At 42.7% G+C, this 22,500-nt stretch overlaps 1 protein-coding gene across 1 annotated transcript in view; it reads left to right on the top strand.

Moving 5' to 3' along the window:
• mdga1 (MAM domain containing glycosylphosphatidylinositol anchor 1) overlaps positions 1-22,500 on the top strand; it is a 204,385-nt gene that overhangs the window by 68,964 nt on the left and 112,921 nt on the right. Inside the window, exon 3 of the mRNA XM_079998269.1 lies at positions 8,889-9,063. Within this exon, the coding sequence (XP_079854395.1) occupies positions 8,889-9,063 (175 nt within the window). The remainder of the gene's footprint in view (positions 1-8,888; positions 9,064-22,500) is intronic.

Raw genomic sequence — 22,500 nt, 5'->3', positions numbered from 1 at the left:
CAAAGCCTTTGACCTGTGTGCAGTTGACACACATTAACCTGTGCGCCGTCTGAAGAACACACACACACACACACACACACACACACACGACTCCTCAGCCAAATGGATCTTCTCTTCTTCTATCATCTCTAACTCCTTTCTCTCTCTCTCTCTCTCTCTCTCTCTCTCTCTCTCTTTTCTCTCTCTCTAATCCGTCACTCGTTCACGCTCCATGGATTAAAGCAAAGTTTGTTTTTCCTAGAGCGAGCGGCGTGGCCCCGTCTGTCTCCCTGACACCGTGCTGACGTGATTCATAATCAGCATGCATTACAAGCGTGTGTGGGTGTCTCTCTCTCTCTCTCTCCCCTGTCCCCCTCTCTTTCTTTCCCTCCATCCCTCCCTCCACCCCTGTCTGCAAGTCAGTCAAGCAGCACTCGTCTCTGCCTCAGATGGAGCTGTGCAACACGCTTCACCTCACAGCTTCTCATTGCAAACAGGGAGAGAAACGGCAGTTACGTAATAATAATAATAATAATTTACTAATCCAATGAGTATCATATGATTTATTATGTTTAACATTTAACATATATGATTATTCATAATAATACAAATAATGCAAATAATTATAGTAAATGAGACTAAATAATAAGAATGATATTACAACATATAAAAATCAATACTTCTACTACTCTACCACTACTACTACTACTACAAATAAATAATAAATAAATAAATAACAATAATAATAAAAAACACCATAATAATAAAGAACAGCAAAACATTCTAAAAATTGATTTTTAAGCCTGATATGTTGCAACACAAATTGGTGGTCACGTACCCAATCAGCCTCCCTCCCCTCCCTCAAGCTGCAGCCGCTAATGGAAGCTTTATTATGGCAGTGAAGTAGAGCCAGTGTTTAACTGCCTGCACCAGCATGGCCGCCAATAGTAGTAAATATCAGAGGGAATTTGGAAAGGAGTTCATCCGACCTCATAATCCGAACCTAAATCCTAATCCGTGCGGCGTAAAATAAAATAAACAGCCACGCAGGTCGTTGTGAGGGTCGTAATGAAGATAATGGACTGTGTGGATGTGGGTGTGGGTGTGGGTGTGTGTTTGTGTCTGTCAGCAGGGCCGGATTAAAGCAACACTATAGCACTTTTTTACCTTACAATAACAACTTCAAAATCATTTTGATGGTACACTGACTCGTAATATGAAGAATGGCACCTCTTTCATTCCCACCCAACCTCCCCAACGCCTGTTCTTGCCCTGTGTAACCTCTGTGTTCGGGTTCAAATTGTGGGAAAAGTGCGGTCACGCTTTGAAGCACTATGTCACTTCTTTCATGTTTGGCTCGGTTTTTCCGTTAGCCCGGTAGTTACCGATTGTTTTTGCCTGGTAAAATTTGCGTGCGAGCCGTCCTGCCAGGCCGCGCACATCTGGTACCTACACCGGTAGGAAGGGGGCCCCGTTCATTCCCCGTCCCGTGTCCTCTCTCCCTGCGGCTCCGGGAAGGGGCGAGGTCCGTGCAAGGGGCACTAGGTGTACATAATGTGTACCTTTGTAACGTAGACTGTTATTTAAACATGACCGATAAGGTATTAATTTGTCCGGTGAAATAAATTCTATTCAGACACCGGGCCGGGTTTTACGACAGTGGCAGGGGCCAAATACCAAAAGTTACATAGTGCTGCTTTAAATGGATAGATTACATTAGGGAGACTGTATTTTTTTGGGCTCACCCCTTGACACACATTTTGATATTTGGTAAACAAATAAAATTGCTTTTAACTGCCACGCATTATTATGCTCCTTCATTTGGTTCGATATATATTTTAGCTTATCTATTTATATTTCAGTATTCATACGCAATTTCAATTAATTTATTTATAGTGGAAACTATAGCCCTATTATACATATAATTGATATGCATTTTACATTTTTATTTTAATGTGTCTTTACTTATTCCGATTTTAAATGTGACCTATTATGCTTTTCCTTATTTTCTATATATATATATATATATATATAATGTGACAATGTCTGAACAAAACGCTCAGAATTCCGACCGCTTGGCATGGAGGTCATCATATGGTCGTCTGAGTTCAAGCCTCAAGTACGTCTCGGCAGTTGTTAGATCGCTTCACAGACTGTCCATACGTCTTTTACCTAAAAAACAACTGATCTCCTCTGAGGTCTAAATTGGATCGTCTGGACAGTCTTTGTCGGCGACGAACTAACAGAACGTGTTCCCTCATCCATGTCGACATTATCAGCCGGCGCCGGCTCTGCCACCTCGCCGTCTCCCCGCCACGCTCCCCGCCGGGCTCCGAGCCCCTAGCCGGCCTCTGAAGCCGCCGACCGACCGGGCCCGATGTGTGGAGAGTTGGCCTCCTCCTGCCGTACAAGCCTGATCTCCACGGAAATTGAAATTAAGTTTTAGATCAGATTTTTTTAATATTTTGAAACATACGTTAGGTAGGTGATGTTCTTTACCGCTCTGGCTGGTCCCCCCAGTGAGGGATGCTGGATCGGGGCCCGTCTGTCAGTGTGTGTACGTACTGTAAACAAAACGCTCCATATTTGAAGATTAAATCCTCAATGATGAGGGAAAATCAAATGAGAATGAAAATAAAAGTGGTAGATGACAGAAAAAGAAATGTGTAATAAAAAGAAGAGTTATAGAAGAGTAAACAGAGAATTGGCCCCACGTCTGGACCGTATCAGATAGAGCACTTTTTAGTCCTTCCTCAATGTCAATGAAATGTATTTGTTGGATGCCTCACATTTTGTGCCTTTTGTTTTTGGAGGAGGGTCCTTGACCCTAAACAAAAATAAAGATGGAGAAAGATAGATGGATGTTGGATGGATGGATGGATGGATGGATGGATGAATGGATGCTCTATTCATCCCTTGAGGGAAATAGCAATGTCACAGCAGCTCAAACAATAATAAACAAAATGCACAGGAAAACGGAAGAAATTGACAATATGCAATAAACCTAAAAAGTAATGAAAACAATAGACAAATTGGCAATTCATAATAAACCCAAAAAATGACACTGACTACACTGGCACTATACAATAAACCTTAAAACAAGAAAAAGAAACACGAAAAAGGATCCTCAAAGAAACTGGCAGAAAAATAAATGTGACATTATGCAATAACACAACCCAAATGAACAAAGTGAATGTTGAAAGTTATTTCCTTGGGAGGCTGACCTCGCTTGTGTAGGAGAAGCAATGCACCGATTCGCCTCCCCCTCCAAAAAAAAAAAAATGGCATTTCGCTGCACATGGCTGCTTTTTAGGCCCCAAAATGTGTCCGATGCGATGTGAGAGACTAAGAGCCCTCAAGCCGCCTAAAGCTTCACATGAACCCATGAGGAGAGGTGGAACGGAGGGAAGGAGGGAGGGAGGGAGGGAGGGAGGGAAAGGAGAGTAAAGGTGACAGATTTAAGGAGCCGGTGTCACAGAGAGATAATGAATCCAGCACTGCCGCCTGTCTCCCCCACATCACCCGCACGTCCCACTGTATGCACAGGTTAGCTTCATCCGCCTCCTAATTCCACGCTCATCTCCTCATCCCTCCCTCTCTCTCGCTCTCTCTCTCTCTCTCTCTCCTGATCTCAGACTTCATCCCCCTCTCTCCTCCTTGCCCTTGTCATCGCTCCCAGCCTCGTGTTTTCGCCTCCGTCTCATTTTCTGTCACTCAGCTTTAACGCCCTTAAATCGTTCCACGGTGAAATACTGTCCATGCGTATTGTCAAGATCTCTCATCCATCCCTCCATCAATGCATCCATCCTTCCACTGATCCATCCATCCTTCCACCTTCCCTTCCATCCATTCATCCATCCATCCACCATTCCATCCCTCCATCCATCCACCCGTCATTCCATCCATCCATCCATCCATCCACCGACCCATCCATCCTTCCATCCATGCATCCATCCATCCATACATAAATCCTTCCATCATTCCATCCACCCATCCATGCATACATACATCCATACATCCATCCATCCACCGATCCGTCCATCCCTCTGTCCATTCATCTACCCGCCCATCCATTTATTATTCAGTTCCCTTGGGGCGTGACGTTGGGGTCTGCTCCACTGTGCAGTCACATATATTTGACGTATAATTATTCTTATTTTAAGCCCTTATGTACATATGTTGTGTTATGCTACATGCCCACATGCCTTCATCCGTTCTCTGTTGGTTTCTCTAATCCCTTGTATGCTGGAAAATATTATTTCAGTAGTAATATTTTCACACAAACATTTACAGTATGCACTTGTATTTTTTTACCGCTTTACCAAGGAGATTTTATTGGTTAGCTATTCCATAACCCTCCCATTTCTCTGATCTTAAAGGACAAGTTTGCCATGTTTCCAACCCTGGGACACAAACCTTACTATAATGTTGGTATCTCTCATTTATGTAACCGTCGGTAGAACAACCACGCCGAACACTTCACAGTCGAGAAACTTACCTCTTATTCCGATACTTCATAGACTAATTCATGTGTTTGTAAGGCTTAAACGTTTGCACCATTGAGTTATTTGAGAACAGTGAGCCGTGTGGTAAGCTTGCCACTCTGTTGCAACGGCTTTATCTTATCTTATTCTATCTTATCTTATATCATATCTTCTCTTTTTATCTTTTCATATGTGACCCACCGCAGCCAAACCCACAATGTCGCGCATTTCTAAAATCGCCAGGAGCAGTCAAATAAGTTGAAAAAACCTTCATAGAAGGAAAATTAGATTTTTCTAGATTCGTGTTCCTTTGTGTTTTTTTTTTTCATCTCTCAACGTATTTTCAAAACTGAGTTTGATTTATAAGTAGTAGAAAAATGTTAAACCGCCAAGTTAAATATTAGTTTTAGATTACATGGGGAAACACAGTTCACTTACCGAGACACTGAACAGCGCTGAACAACTCTGATTGATCGTTTCCTTTAAAGCGAGCATCCAGGTGAAGATCATTCATTCCTCCATATTCCATGTGATGTGAAGCCACAATGTGAAACCGTTTTGATAGAGTTCAACCTTTAAATCGTACTACTTTTACACACACACACGGAGACATCATTGTGGAGGGGGCGTGTACCAACGTATACCACCGAAGAAGTCATGCTGACATCACTTCCGTTAACAAAACGAGGATCCGGTTTTACTTGTCTGTGACAACTATCGTCTCCGTGTTGTTATGGATTATGAGAAGCAGGTGGAGGAAGATCTAAACCATATCGCGGACCTTAATCTGTGGGATAGATCCAGGTCAGTGTAAGCAGCACATACTGGACTTCATTTTCCGCGGTGTTAGTCGGTTCTCCGACAGCGATGCTGAATCTGATACAGGTGTTATCCCGGAATTCAAACAGCGGATATCACCCTGAATGTGATGATAAAACTGAATATTTTCAAGAACCACCAGAGGAGACCGATGATATGCCCATTGTTGTTACAACCGAAGAAGTTGATGACATGATGAAGTCCATTGAGGTTGATGATGCAGATTATGAACAAGTAGCAATGGACATGATTCTCAAGTTTACCTGCAAATGCAGCCAGAGGCCGAAAGAAAATAAAAAGAGGCCCCAAAGAAGCTCCAGAGTGTAGCTGGGATGGAGTGGGGTTAGCCCACATAATAACTCCAACAACTTTGAAGATATTTGGCATACGCACATTTATATGTTGAATGACACACCAAGGCTGATATACAGAGTCTCATATTATTGATAGACTCTACTTTTTGTTGCGTTGTGCGCGCTTTAAACTCCTAAGTAATTCCACTTTTATAAAGCATGTATTTTCTTACTGGTAAATAAAATATTTTTTAAAAACAAAATATGTTGTGTGTCAAGAACGCTGTTAAACATTCCCTCAAAACACAAGAACAATGCAGAGATTGGCCCATTCAGCAGGGTGCCAAGTCCCCATTCAGTAGGGTGTCAAGTAGCCATGTGACAAGTAGCCAGGCTGTGTTGGTCCTCCAACGATTTGCATTCTGGGAGCTGGCTGAATGAAGCCAAGTGTGGGGAAAACTTTGAAGGTGATTATCTCAGTTTGTCACACCCTTGTCATTAAGAAGTGATAGCTGCAAAAAAGAGTTAAAAGCCACCAAAGTCTGCGGTAGGTCACATATCATATCAGATCTAATGCATATCCCCATGTACACTAACTAACCGCACCTCACTTTATATGGCTTGAACAAACCAAAGACCTACAATGAATTTGAATGTGTACAGAAATAAAATGAAAAACTGGACTTTTACATTTCCAATTTCTGTCGCTCATTCCCCTCACAAAAACACACACATCCAAACACAAACACACAGACGGGGTCCATAACTGAAATGGGCGTGGTCAGCCGTTTAGCGCCCGGCTCCGCTCCAGTGCTCACCTTGTGCTGTTTGATCAATGGCTGCTCCATATCCCTCCAACAAACAGAGCTGAACAAACAGCCCCTTAGCATTTACACACACTGGCTAATCCACTAATCCATAACATTATTACTAAACAATACACACACACACACACACACACACACACACACACACACACACACACTGTGAACATTCACATTGATATTTGCGGGCATAATCAGACAGATAACCATGTATACAAACAGAAAAACACACTTATAAACGCTTATACACACACACACACACACACACACATGCACACACACACATGCACACACACACACACACACACACACACAAACTCACACACACACACACACACACACACACACAGCCGTCACGTTTTGTGACTTGCGACTGGCCCATTATCCTCTTTGACCTCCTCCTCAACAGGACACGGTTGATAGTCTCACCGGGGGTGATAACAGACAAAAGGGGTTAATAGGGATTAATTGGCCAAGTGCCCACACATACACACACACACACACACACACACACACACACACACACACACACACACACACACACACACATACGCACACACACGCACACACACACACACACACGCACACACACACACACACACACACACACACATTACCATACAGAGAAGCAAACACACAAACAGGCATAAAGTGAGAAGAGCTCTCGATAATTTCACGGGTTTATGGAACTTAATACACTTCTGAAGTATCATGTATACTGAGCGTGTGTGTGTGTGTGTGTGTGTGTGTGTGCGTGAGTGAGCGAGTGTGTATGCATGTGGGTTAATCAGCGAAAGTAACAGGAAAATGGGGAGTTTCAGCATCTTGGCGGCAGCGTAATTTGAAGCACGGACAGACTGTGTGAGGAAAGTGAAGACGCCTTAATCGCCTGAAGCGTCGCCGAGCTTCCACATGAAGAGCTTCTTATCACCACAGCGGCCATATTTATCAGGTTTTTTTTATCAGTTAATTAGGACTTTTAGCGTCCCAACGTTTCCACTAGATCCCCGCTTGAGTCTTTTGCTCTTTTTTTTTTTTAATCTCAAAATCAGGCCGACTTTGATGAGGCTATTGAAGACAGATCGGTTTATTTACCCGTTGAACTTTATTTAAATGAGATTTTATGAAAGAAACCCTTGTAAAATATAATTCTACCTGCTAACTTGTTTTTTGTGGGGTTTTCATAATAATTTATTTAAACTAAAAGTGAATCAGTAACCGGACTCCTTAAAGCAACACCATGTGACTTTTTCATCTTCAAATAACAGCTTCAAAATCGGATGGTACTGTACACTGAACAGTTATATGTAAATATGTATATGGAACCTCTTTCATCTTCTTTTTTCAATTTCTGACTCGTGTGTGTGAGCCGATCTGGCAGGCCGAGCACATCTGGTAGCTACACCTGTAGCAGGGGGCCGATCCTGGTAGCCTGCTAGCAGCCTCCAGGGGGCAGGGTCCGTGCAAGGGGCGGTGTCACCTAGGTGTACGTTATATCTGTGTTTGTAACATAGACTGTTGTTGAACCGATAAAGTTCATATTTGTCATATATTATTTTTCGGACACCAGACCGAGTTTTACGACAGTGGTGTAAAAGTGCAATTGTACTCAGAAACTGTAGGGGTGCCAAATCCCAAATAGCAAAACTTACTGTACATAGTTCTGCTTGAACATTAATTTGACTATTTGTTATTCTATTTGTTGTTGATTTCCTTCTGTTCGATGCCGGTATCTGTTCAATTATTCCTTATTCTTCTTCCTGCTTTTGTATTTGACAAATATCTCTTCATCCTTAATGAAAGAGATTTATATATATATATATATATATATATATATATATATATATCTTTATATATCTATCTATCTATATGTATATACAGTATATACAGTATATACAGTATATACTGTCAACATTTCAGAATATAAATTGAACCAAAACCAGAGGCCATGTTTGACAGGAGGTTCTGTGAAAGTCAGAAGAATAAAGGTCAAAAATATAAATTTAAATGGGGACATACTTTTAAATATTTCTGTGTGAACATTCCTTACAACCTCAATTTATGAAGTAAACTACGTAATTTTATAAGATAGACTGAAGGAAGATACAAACCGCTGGAAAGTCCCGTCCTTGTCTTTACTAAACGTAGTAAAACCAATTGAGATCAAAAACACAAAGAGAGGAAATGTCAATGTATGGAAAATTTGGAAGATATACAAACCTAAGAATTAACTGGAGACAGTGAAAATATGGAAATATATCCCAAACCTAATGATTAAAAACACATTAAAAATACAGAACAATAAAAAAGAAATTATAAAAACGAAAAAGACTGTGAAGCAGAAAGATGAACTTAAGATAGATTTGGTGGTGGAGTGCAATAAACAGACGTTCAATTTGAAGCCTTCAACAGTAGATAAAACGCCGGCAATAAGCATATAAACCAAAAAGTCTGACAGTAATTTGACATTTTCTTTCCTTCCCCCTCAGGTCCGGTGGACCAAGACGGCGGGCAGCGCGTCTGACAAGTTCCAGGAGACGTCCATCTACAATGAGACGCTGCGCATCGAGGGCATCCAGAGGGTGCAGGGCGGCCGCTACTACTGCAAGGCCGACAACGGGGTGGGGGTCGCTGCCATCAAGTCCATCCGTGTAGATGTGCAGTGTAAGTGGGCAGGGAAGAGGAGGAGGAGAGGAGGAGGAGGAGGAGGAGGAGGAGGAGAAAAGAAAGGAAGGAAAAATGAATAACAAGCCCACAGCTGACTGTCACTATAGCCATTCCCATAGGGGGAAGCGGGGGGGGGGGGGGGTAAGAGAGAGGGAAAGAGAGAGAGACAGAGAGAGAGATAAATGGAGAGAGAATGCATATGACTTGCTATTGCATGATTTAAAGTGGGTTAGGTGAGATAAAAAACAAGGGTTAGGATGAACAGTTCTTAGCCAACCATATCCCTTCCCATGAGCGGGGAGGGGTGAGAGAGGGGTAGAGAGAGAGAGAGAGAGAGAGGGATTGGAGAAGAGAGTCAGCGAGAAAATGCATATAATTTGCTGATGCATGATTTAAAGTGGGAATGGCTACCAGGAGTATGGAATAAGTAGAATTCAATGTAGAATTTATATAGCAAGGTTTAAAATAAAAAAGATCGATTCTGATCGAATCGATTCAACACATTCCAAATTGTTCCGAAATGATCTTTTTCTTTTTTAAATTTAAATTATTAAAATAATTTGAATATTTATTTTACGATTGGCCGTTCAGGATGTAAAGACAAATTTCTGCTTATTCTCGGGTGAAAGTTATTGTTCTCCAGCGAGAACAATAACTGGAAATAGCTGAATACTCCTGGGAACGGTGAAGTTGGTGGGACGTATTGAGAGTTTTACGAACAGTTGGTCCAGGTGGTACGGGCTCCCTCGCCCACTGTTTCTCAGCCACACCCAAAACCCCATAAAAGAAGTGAACCGTATCACAAACTGTATTATTCCTAAAATGAGCACTATGGCGATAATCACTCATTATACTGTTGTTTCTCAGGTTGTATTTACCAAAAATACTCATCGATTGGCTTTAATTGATTGGTAGATTTTGTGATCTACTTGTGTTAGTTCAATGGAACACACAAGGTCCTTCTACCAACTTTTTTTGGGTTCCAATCTCAGCTGGGACTTAATATTATTATTCCGCAGCTGTACCGTTCTGTGTTCTAAATAATGCCCTTATTATTATTACTATTATTATTATTATTATTATTATCATTAATAATAATAATAATAATAATAATAATAATAATAATAATATTTATTATTATTATTATTATTATTATTATTATTATTATTATAAATATAATAGGGATAATTATTATTAGTAGTATTATTGACCCTGTAGAGGAACCCGGGGGCTGAGAAGCAGCGTTGGGTGGTAGGGGTCCCGTGCTGCTGCCTGTGTCCCCGTCCCACTGTCCCTCTGAGCCAGGGGCCCGGCCGTGAGGGACACACTGGTTCAAATGGCCTCTGAACCCCCAAAATACCACCACCACGGTCATTATATGTTACGGTCAACTTTATTTTAATGATCATCAGAGTCATCAGAAAATTGTCACCTCAGAACCCACACCACCATGGTCATTATATGTTACAGTCAATTTCATTTAAATAATAACAATCAAGTAATATTTGTTTCCGTTCATGGATACGTTTGTTATCTATATATTCATATAGTGATCAAGTGAAGTTTTATTCATATCACACATTCTAAGACACACTGTTACAAAGGGCTTCACAAGCAGACAGGTGCCATTAAATCGAGCGCAATGCAATTTGAATTAAAACAAAACAGATTGGCCATAAAGATGAAGGTACCACTTAATGAAAAGCATACAAATTGTCTATAAATAATGAAAAGCAAAAGAAAACCCCCAAAAAAACAAACCCACAAAGAAACATCAGTTAAAAACAGTCAAATTTAAAAGACGATTATGTTTTGTTTTTTTAACGATTATTTGTTTTGATTTTCTTCTTAACGCCTCCATTGTGTTGTGAAGTGGGAGTAAAATATGTAAAAATGTAAAAATGTGTCCTTCATTATTAATAATCATCTCTTAAATAGGATTCTCCCTCTTTACAGAAGTAATAAATACATCTCTGTTAAAAAAAATAGATCAAGCGTTATAAAAAAAGGTATTAAACAATGAGTTTTCATGAAGACTTTTCTTTCTTACAGTGAAATAGACTCATGCCAGTCCAAATGTTCTATATTATAAATCCCTAATACAGTCTATACGCTTCTATCACACTTGGAGTGTGATAGAAGTGCCATTCAATCCCCCACTTTCACTTTCACGTTCACGTTCACTTTCACTTTCACTTTCACTGCACAGCCTCCGCCCACGCTATAAGCTCGCACCTATCTACGCACACACACACACACACACACACACACACACACACACACACGCACGCACGCACGCACGCACACGCGCGCTACAACCCCCTCTCCTCCAGGGGTTTGTCACTAACCAACCAGTGCCGCTCCAACCTCTTTACAGCCCTCCCCCGTGTTCTCCCCCCGGCTCCCTCCCTCCCTCCCCCTCCGTCCCTCTCCCTCCTCCAGCTTGATGGTGTTAGTTCTCCCCAGGCGCCGCCGCGGACGCCTGCTGGGGAGCGGGGGTCCTGGCTGGTAAACAGGATTTGCGCCGAGTGTAGTGGTGACAGCGGCGCCGCTGAAGCTAACCGGCACTGACGGCTAATGCTTGTTCAATTCCACCCGCCCACGACTCCCCTCCCCTCCGTCACCACCCCCCGACACCCCCACAAGCGTTGGAGGCCATGCAGCTGGAGGGCAATTAAGGCCGACAAAGACACAGGAATGAAAGGGAACAGGGAAGGAAGGAAGGATGGCTGGACGGGCGGGTGGGTGGGTGTTTTAAAACACGTTTTTTACGGCGCTTTGAAGGAGGCACAAATTGCACCCAGATCGCTCCCACAGAGGACGCACGCACTATTTTAGATTAGGTAAAAATCGCCCCGCCACGCCTGATGACGCCGCACAGGTAGATTGGGTCTGTAGCGTGAAGAGATGTCAAGAAGCCACATGGCTAATTTGGTTAAGTGTAATTAGCCAATGAAACACCAGATATTTATTTGACACCGCTTCCAGCCAAAACTTTGTTAGACCACAAGTCTTAAGGGAATGTATACTTACACGAAATAGATAGATAAATAAATAAATACGTATGTATTTATTTATTTATCTATCTATTCATTTATCTATTTATTTATTTATTTATTTATTTATCTATTTATCTATTTATCTATTTATCTATTTATTTATTGATTATTTTTTTTAATTTTTTTTTATTATAGACCATTAAATATAGTAAAATAGGGATGATCCAAAAAGGAGGACAAATGAGCGCAACGGTTTCCTAAAACAAAATAAAGCACCGTGCGTGACAGAGACACGTCCTCAGTCATTCACAGCCCTCCCCCGTCGTGCACCCCCACTATGTACTACGTGGTACAATCCGGCGCCTATGCGCTGCAGGGATTGAAGGGAGACAAATGAAAAAGCAGAAAATCTTTATTCATCCTCCTCACACAGCTCACAGTGAATTGATGATTAATGGTGATGGGATGGGACGGAGAGAAAACAGGCGTCTTTTCCCGGGGAAAAGGAAGGGAAAGAAAGTGGGGGGGGGGGGGAAGAAAGAATAACAGGGGGAGGGAGGGAAACGATGGGCGGTGCAAAATCGTTGGTGTAATACGTGAGATTGATTGGGGGTTAAAGGGATTGTTCTGGTGGGTAGGTCCGGGCCTGGATTTAGCGGCGTTTCTTTTCTTTTTTTTTTTTTAAGCAAATCAGGGGGAAGCGGGAGAAACGGAACGAGATGGAATGAGAGGATGAGAGGAGGTTGATCTGCCGATGGGATCTGATGGAGAACAGAACAGACTGGTTACGCGTTAAGAGAAGAATTGGCAAAAGGACGACAGTGAGACAGCGGGAGGGAGAGGCAGTGGGGATGCAGATGCTACAGTACATCAACGCTTCTTCTAGTTTGGAAGCATCTGCGCTGATTACACACACACACACACACACACACACACACACAAACACACACGAAGGGTGAAGTGTATTTTGAGAGCGGGGTGCAGCAGACGAGAATGCTGTGCCATGGTGAACAGGAGGGAGTGGAGGAAAGGAAAAGGAAAAGCAGGGAGCGGTGGAAAGGAAAGGAAAAGGAGGGAGCGGAGGAAAAGGGGGGAAAGTTTACAGGCAACAGAGAGAGAAGCAGGAAGTTAACTACTTATATGGAAGAAGGACACACTCCATGTCGTCCCTTCCTTACTCCTCTCCTCCCGTTTGCTCCCAATCTCTCAATCCATCATTCCCGCCTTTCTTCCCGTCTTTCTCTCCCTCCCTCCCTCCTCCCTCCCTTAATCTGTCCCGAATCCGGTCAAATTAATCACCTTCGTCTCTCGACTCTAATTCACAAATGAATCATTGGAGTGTTTGGATGTATTAGTGAGGCCGTGCCTCATAGTCCAGTTAATCAAGAAATTCAAATACTAACACGGGAAGATTTGAAAATCAGAATCAGCAACTCAATCAGAATCAGTAATGGACCTGGACATCCAATTTCCCCCCAAAAGCCAGTGTCCGAGACTCCCCTTTCAACACCGTGAAAGAGAATAATGAGGCGCTTTCACTTAAAAAAAAAAAAAAAAAAAAAAGTTACCCTTCTGACCTAAAATGTACATTTTGGACAACCTTCACGTCTCTAAAACCTCCAGAGGTAGAATATTCAAAGTTGTGCCATACAGCAAAAAGAGTGGGGTTGTTCATCTAAAACCAGTCACCTGAAGTTAAAATCTATGATTTTCTTGCAAAACGCAGGGAAATAATTTGTGCAGCCAAAAAAACCCCAAACGTTTAGTTAGTACAAATCACATCCTTAATATACTAATACAACTTAAAGACAGTTTCCCTTTGTCACAGTGAACCACAACAAGCCTTAAAAGAGCCTTAACTTCATGTAAATAAGTCCTGTAAACCAGGACCATGGTCACATGGTCACATGGTCACATGGTGGTCTGGCGGTATGATGGTATGGTCCTATGGTGGTACGGTGGTATGGTCCATTTGAACCAGTTGCCCCGTGGCATGTGGCACGTTGGCCAGTGGGACAGTAGGGCAGCGACCGGGCGGGGTTTAACTTTGAAAAGCCTCTACTGATGAGATGGACTTGGTTCAGAAACCCAAACATTGACAAGCACCTCTGTAGATTAGCTCAGAACCCAAACAACTATGACTACACTACGTCCCGTTGTAAGAATCCATGCAGGTAAGTAGAAGCATTTTTGTGGAATCATGGGAGGTTTCCATTTTGATGAAGAAGGTGATGATGATGATGATGGTGATGATGATGTGACTACGCAATGGCCCTGATGGTCTGATGATGACAATGATGAGGTGATAGTGATGATGATGATGATGATGATGATGATGATGATGATGATGATGATGATGATGTCAAGATGCAATGATGACGGTGGGTTGTTGTTGAGGATGCAGATTATGGTGTGCTTTGTGATGGTGATGATGATGTGAAGATGATGATGATGTGGTGATGGTGCGATGGTCATGGCGGTCTGATGATGATGGTGTGCTTTTCTGATGATGATGTGAAGGTGATGATGATGATGAGGATGATGACGGCGATGATGTGACTATGCGATGGTCGTCATGGTCTGATGATGGTGGTGGGATTTTCTGATGGTGGCGATGGTGTGAAGGTGTGATGGCAACAGTGTGGTGTTGATGATGATCACGATCGAGGTGCTCTTTTGTGATGGTGATGATTATGTGGAGATGAGGATGATGATGATGATGACGATGTTGATGATGATCATGGAAGTTTGATGATGATGTTGATGGCGAGGAAGATGGTGATGGTGATGACAACTTTGATTTGTTGATGATGGCAATTTCTGAACGTAATGCTGATGTCACAATGCGATGATGATGATGATGATGATGATGATGATAATGATGATGATGATGATGATGATTCTCTGCAGTATGCGATATGACAGCAGTACGATGAGATCATAATATTTTTTCTTTTTATTATGCTCTAAATGGTTCCCACGGCAAACAGCAGAAACATCGCGTTCATACCTGGACAAAATGTGACATTGGCAGAATTTTGTCCTGCCAAACGTTGGAGGCGTTACTTCCCACCGGACCGGCACCTTGATAAGCCATGTGATGGAGAGATGGCACAAAACAGGAAAGAGTGAGAGCTTGAAAGAAAAGAGTGAGGGACGAGAGAGGGAGATGGAGGGAGAGAGAGGGAGAGAGAGAGAGGGAGGTGGTAACAGGTTGTCTCACCTTTCAGCTGCTTTCCAGGCCATGGACTCCCCACCGGTCTACGGGCAACACAGTGCGATAAAACCAAAATGGCGTCGACTCCACTTAGAATGCATCGCCACTAATCTGACATGTAGAGCGTAGGTACGTAATGTGATGTGCCGGCACCATATGACCCTAAACAAAAACAGGATCAAAAGGAAAGCCAGTCATGAGGGCGGAACACGAAGCAGGGTTTTTTGGTGGGGGTTTTGAGGCTGAGGTGTCCTGACGGTGGCCTTAAGGTGCGTCTCCACTGTTCCCTGTGTGCCGCACACAGAAATGACACCCTTTTCCTCCCAGACTATTTACCGCTCCTTTGCATTTCTGTGTGTGTGTGTGTGTGTGTGTGTGTGTCTTTGTGTGCGTGCGTCCGTACGTGTGTGTGTGTGTGTGTGTCTTTTTCACACTGCAGCACACACACTCTTGGGGACTATCGGGGGACAATAAACAAAAACATCCATGATGTTTTAGTCACGAAGCGGACTCTTTCACAATGCAACTCTAGGATTGTTTCGATAGATAGATACTTTATTTATCCCTGGAGGGGAATTGCATTGTCAAAGCAGCTCACATGGAAATAGGTAATGATAATAATAAGGCAATAGAATAAAAATAGTAAAAAAGAAAGAAGTTCAATAGACTATAAACATGGAGGATGAAAGTAGAGGATGGAAAGCATGTGGAAAATACACAACAAACCTAACAATTAACAGTGCAGTAAAATGCAATTATGGCAATACACAATAAACCAATGAATGTATTTTAAAAAGTTACAAAAAAAAACAATAAAAATTAATAATAAATAAAAACATTCTACTTTTGTTGACATTACAGGTACGTAACACTTAATGCATGATTTTGTGTATTCAACTGTACATAAATTCCTTTGTTTTATATTTGTTTTCTTGTCATTGTTACACATACAAACATACATATTTAACAACCCAGACACACATACTGTGCAGGAAGAATTTTCGACTCTCAGAATGAAGTTCATTCCCCCCGAGTACATTTTCATATTTGAGGAATTTGTCGCAGTGATGGTCGGTGGATTTCTCTACAGAAAATGAGCAATGAACTGCATGTTATTAAAGTAGTAGTTTAACTTTATTTGACAGTAGCTTGATGGTAGTTCAACTGCATTCATATATGCATAGTGACTACTGAAACTACTAACAATTTTGGGCCATAAAAGGAAAGGAATGGTTTTTACTATTGCCAGATGAGTGATTTTCCATCCGGTTGGGCTACTTATGATCGTGCTGGAAAAATAGCATTGGGCGGGTACAAAACAAATAAAAAATAGTGTTTCTGACGAGTGTCTGATGGCAAGCAGGTGTCTGACGTATGGACATTGTATAAAAAAAAACAACCAAAGCTGACATTCCTTGCACTTTCCTGTGAATAGTGGGGTACTTATATTTTTGGTTTATCTATGACCTGTGAACAACTGGGCACTTTTTGCAATAAACTCAATAAAATATCTTAAATAAATTTAAAAAATAATAAAAATCTCTTGCACACACACACACACACACACACACACACACACACACACACACACACACACATAACACACACACGCACACACACACACACACACACACACACACACACACACACACACACATCTCTCTGTGATACACTGTGCTGAGGACTGTCAATGATCACCCCCCCTCCAGCCACACACACACACACACACACGCACACACACACATACACACACACTATATTATAATAGTCAGTCAAGCATGCAAGTACTAGGCATGCTCAATCAACCACTGTCTCACAAACACACACACACACACACGCGCGCGCACACACACACACACACAGTTGGCAGCTCGTGTCTTGGCCCTGCCAGCCGCCAGCCATCGTCTCGGAGCCTCCTTCCTGTATCACAGTATTCCTGTCACCGTGTCGCCCTGATAAAAGGGAATATTTCTCCTCAGCATGAAAGTTTCATGGCAGTGGATAATAAAGCAGCTCGGAGAAGCTCGTCCTCATTCTAATGACGCCTGACGTCTCCTGGGGAGGAGTGATGTTGTCCCATTACAAATACGATCAAGATGGCCATATTTACATTTTAAATATATGTCGCACTATTAGGGCTATACTATATTACTTAATAGCACTCTATCCATCCATCCATCCATCCATCCATCCATCCATCCATCCATCCACGCATCCATCCATCCATCCACGCATCCATCCACCCACACATCCATCCATCCATCCATCCACACATCCATCCACCCACGCATCCATCCATCCATCCATCCATCCATCCATCCATCCACGCATCCATCCATCCATCCACGCATCCATCCACCCACACATCCATCCATCCATCCATCCACACATCCATCCACCCACGCATCCATCCATCCATCCATCCATCCATCCATCCACACATCCATCCACCCACGCATCCATCCATCCATCCATCCATCCATCCATCCATCCACCACCCGCAATTACTGTAACACTCACCATTTTGCACTGACCTACTTCAAATACCAGATGTGATGTATCGACCATCAATGCAATACACTCAATCAATTCGATCGATAAAATCCAACTCCAATCTTGTCAGTTTTAATATATTGAATTGTATCCTGATAATATTAATAGTATGTGCGGTCAATAAAAATACTATCTTACGCTGCGAGGTTCCTACTACGCCTGTCACCGCGAGGCTGTTTCCACACACCACCTATTCACTTCCACGAGCGGCACACACCGTGTGACGCGTCTCGGCGCCTTATTTGTCAAACTTCAACATGATCATAAAGTGTCTTGTTGACACCGACGTGGTCATTCTCCACGGTGCAGACACACGGGAGCAAAACGAGCGCAACAGGTGAAAGTCACCGAACCCAAGTTGAAAAGGCGACGCGGGCGTTTAAGAAATACCGACCAAAAATGAGAACGCTTTCAAACTTGGGGAAAACAAAGCAGATGAATTCACAGGTTTATGTGATTGATCGTTCTTATGCACAAGACGAGGCTTTAGGCCTGTGCACTCAAGGCCCGGCATCAGGAGAGCGACGAACAAACCAGACACAGCGTCATCAATCTTATTTATCGGTGTAAAATATCTGAGGAGATAGTTTGTCAGGAATCCCGTCATTAACCTTACCTCAAGGTGCTCTTCGCAGATTGGATGCGAGTTCAGGGAAAGGAAGATTTCCACTTGGGAAGGAACACATACGTGATGACAATGTTGTTGCATTTCATGGCAAACAATGTCTACGGATTTCTATCTGTCTGTCTGTCTGTCCGTCCGTCTGTCCGTCCGTCTTCCTATCCACATTAATGCGTTAAGGCTGATTTATGCTTGATGCGGCCAAAACGATGTCACACGGAAAGACGCGCCCGATCCCGCGCCCGATCCGAAATGCTGTCGCGCCGCCGAGGCGGAAGTGCCGCCGTCGTGGAGAACTTCCAGGAGTTTTTCGGGATTATATCAGTTTGCAGCAGGGAGAAAACGCAGCGGGAACAAAGGCTCCAAACGTTCCCGTTCGCCTCACCGCTCCCCTTCGGGGAAGCACATCCAGCCCTTCGGACGTCCCTTGTCCTGCAGCTGCACCCAAACTGGGTTGAGTGTCCCCAGCAGGAAGCTTCTCTTTTGCGCTGTGTACGTCCAGTGGATCCTCCCTCGTCATCCATGAAGTCGCAGACCCCAGCTCCTGTTGGACCACAGTGACAAAATGACTCCAATGTCATTTGACACCTGCGGATTAGTTTCAACAAGTCCACAATTCACTGATAGGTGAATTGGTATACAATTAGCAGTTGGTATACAATTCGCTAGTATTTATACTTCTATCCCGGAACAGTTTTTCTGTTTTATTTGAAAACAGGACATAAAGCAGCACCGGGCCACCGGGCCTCGCAGATTCTAAATGACTCCCATTACTGTTATCTTACCCCTGGTCAAATACGTAAAATGAAATGATTAAGGCCGTCATGTAAAATACTAATGAGCACTATGCCCCACTACCTCAGACTCCTCATTTGAAAATAGGTTATTATTACTGTATAACCTCCCCCCACCCCCGAATCCCCTGCCACTGAATTATCACAGCGTCCTTATCGGGTTTCGATACCGTAATATTTCATAGATCCAATATTAGCTGTGAGGTAGATCTCATTACCTATCGCAGGCATTTGCACAATCTCTTTTTAGATAAAGGGCCCCAACAACCCGAGGGCGGGTTGGGTGTGTGTGTGTGTGTGTGTGTGTCTGTGTGTGTGTGTGTGTGTGTGTGTGTATGTGTGTGTGTGTGTGTGTGTGTGTGTGTGTGTGTGTGGACTTCATGTTCCTCGGCCCTTCCTCTGAGTTCTATTGTCGCGTGAAAATAATGCATGTCTCTCTTCCTATCAAGTCAAATTTATTCCACAAGATGGTATATATATATTTTTGCCCTCTCTCTCTCTCTTACTCTCTTTTAACTGGCAAATTATATTTTTTGAGGCGGAATGATATGAGAATGCGATGCCGTGATAGTCCTTTTATTAACTATGAATAGTTTTTGATTAAGTCCTGCGTTCTGATATTAAATGTCTTTCAGAGATGCACGGGGAGGCATCTTTCCATCTTTCCAACCTTCTGATCACCATCTATATCCACACACACACACACACACACTCACACACACACACACACACACACACACACACAAACACACAAACACACAAACATACACACACACACACACACACACACACACACACACACACACACACACACACACACACACACACACACACACACACTATATTATAATAAACTATATTATAAGCCCCAGCAAGCCTTGTCCGTCCAGCCTGTGGTGTCCTCCTCTCTCCTCTATCGTTGGCTCTAGTCTGACGGTGGAAGGCGATCTGTGGTTCAGTCTAACTGGATAATATGGAAGTATTCTTCCAATCATGGTGATCTTCTCTCTCTCTCTCTCTCTCTAAAATCTAATCACATGCTTCAGTGGAGCATTTTGGACCAATTCCCTTCTCAGGACAACAATAAGAAGGAGCCATAGAAACGACGGCAGAACAATCACTAAGAGCGTTCCAACTTCAACTGCTGCTTGAAGCGTTCCAGCTTCAAGCAGCTGATCTCACCAGGCCTCATCATATCACATGCATGGAAATTAGAAGAACCATTGTCATCTTGCATCATAAGAACCCTGAATATTATTTATATATACATATATAATGTCTTAATGGAGCTGGGAATTTGGTCATGAACTCACACAGTATATCAACATGTCTCTGAGCCCGTCTCTCTCACTTTTTTTATTGAATTATTGTGGAATACCATTCATTAAAACCTATTTTGGGGCTGTTAAGTCTATGTGGTCGTGGAAAGTACCATTTCACAACCACTTCCACATTACATTAAGCTGCACATTTGACTGTCTAGACTTGACTGTCAGAGCTCCCCGTTTGTGTTCAGGGGGAATAGATGTATGGGTTCGCTTTTTCTTCTATGTGGAGTTACACCGAGATCCGCCACCAAATGATTAGATTCACTGAACTGATTAGTTCAAGTGCTTCAGAGTTCATATTGAGATTTCCCCCCCCCCCCCCCCCGGTAAATGTCAGGGTGATATTGTGTCTTTATTGTGCTTTGGAATGGTGCAGTTAACCAATCGTCCCAAAATTAAGCAACGAAAACAACAAACACAATCTACCTGAAAAAAAAAACTATAAAAAATACAGATTTTAGTGAATACTTTACTTTTTTCAGTATTATTGTGTTATTCAGTGTTTTTTGGCATTTGGTAGTAGATATGTTTGTCCCAAAAGTAGCAATATCATTTCCTCTTTCTACCAATTCCGATGGTGGACCATTTCGGAAGTGAAAGAGATAAGAGACTGTTTGGGTTTTTGTTATATACTTCTTTCATTCTGCTCCCTTTTTCCGGGGGTCTTTCTAGAAGGAGAGGTGTGTTTTGGCTGAATACATGCTACTGAATACTGTATATCAGCCTTGTCGGACAAGACCCAGAAACCCGAAAAAAGCTCTGTTGTTTTATTACACGACACACTGCATTTCCAGGTGTGTGTTGTGTCGGTGTCAGGAACAACCAAAGAACCGTGCTCTGTGGGTAATGGCTTCCTCATGTCCCAGAGAATACAGGGAAAAGCACTCAGATATTCCACAGTCCCCCTCTCCATACTCTCCATACAGGAAGGAGGGATGAACAATACAAGAAAAAGAATCCTCCTCCAGGCCTTGTTTCCTTTAAGAAATACAGCTTAAATTGCATGCTTCCACCTGACCCTTAGTTATGTTACTTCCATAGCTATGTTGTGGAAATAGGGCTGCCCCCTGAAAGTCGAGAAGTCAAATCTTCAGTCAGAAACCCGTCAGTCGACTGGGATTTTTAAAGTCCAGTCTTTTTTTTTTTGTCAGCCAGTGTGCATTACAATAACAGGATAAAACAGTCAGAAGCTTACAAAATGCACAGGGATAACATTTCAATGAGGAATTATAAATGAGGGGAATCATAGTTATATTCTTGTATGTGTGTATCGTCCACGTCCAGACACGGACACAGCTTTCCGTGCGCCCAGACGCCCAAACTAAAACCGTGCTAAATTAATAAAGAACATTTTGCTTTCACACAAGCACTGTAAACCTGAAATTGTCCGGACAATACCAGATGGAGCTGTATGTGTGAACGCAAATATCTTAATTATGACCTGGACATTATCCGGACGAGCGAATGGGCGTGTCACGTGTTGTTGACGTCTCTCTATTATGTGACTGTTATTTACCTTTGGGCGGATCTTCGTGCACAGAGCATAGCTGCTGCATACTCCTTTCTATTTTCTTTTCTATTCCTTTCCACTCGTTTATGCTGCAGCTAAGTATTAAAGCAAAAAAAGCCCAACTACTGATAAATCGCTAGCCTCGTCCGCCATGTTGGGCGTGCTGACAAACTCCGTAGTGTCATTGGGTCTGCCTCCTGCACGCTCTAACCAGACTCCACCCCTCGTCCAGACCAAACAGATTATTTCCAGGTAATGTGAACGCCTCTGACACGGACAACCTCTGTTTTTTTGCTACATGTGTAAAAGCGTGAATCCGAAAAATTTCTGGATTATCAGGTCCGTACATTGTCCGGAGTGCATGTGCGAACACAGCTTAAGAGTTGTATGTCAGAACTCCGATTTTTGTGT

Source organism: Zeus faber (assembly GCF_960531495.2).
Source record: "Zeus faber genome assembly, chromosome: 3".
Classification (NCBI taxonomy): domain Eukaryota; kingdom Metazoa; phylum Chordata; class Actinopteri; order Zeiformes; family Zeidae; genus Zeus; species Zeus faber.
Note: the sequence above shows the minus strand (reverse complement) of the source record. Positions and strands in the feature narration are given on the sequence as shown.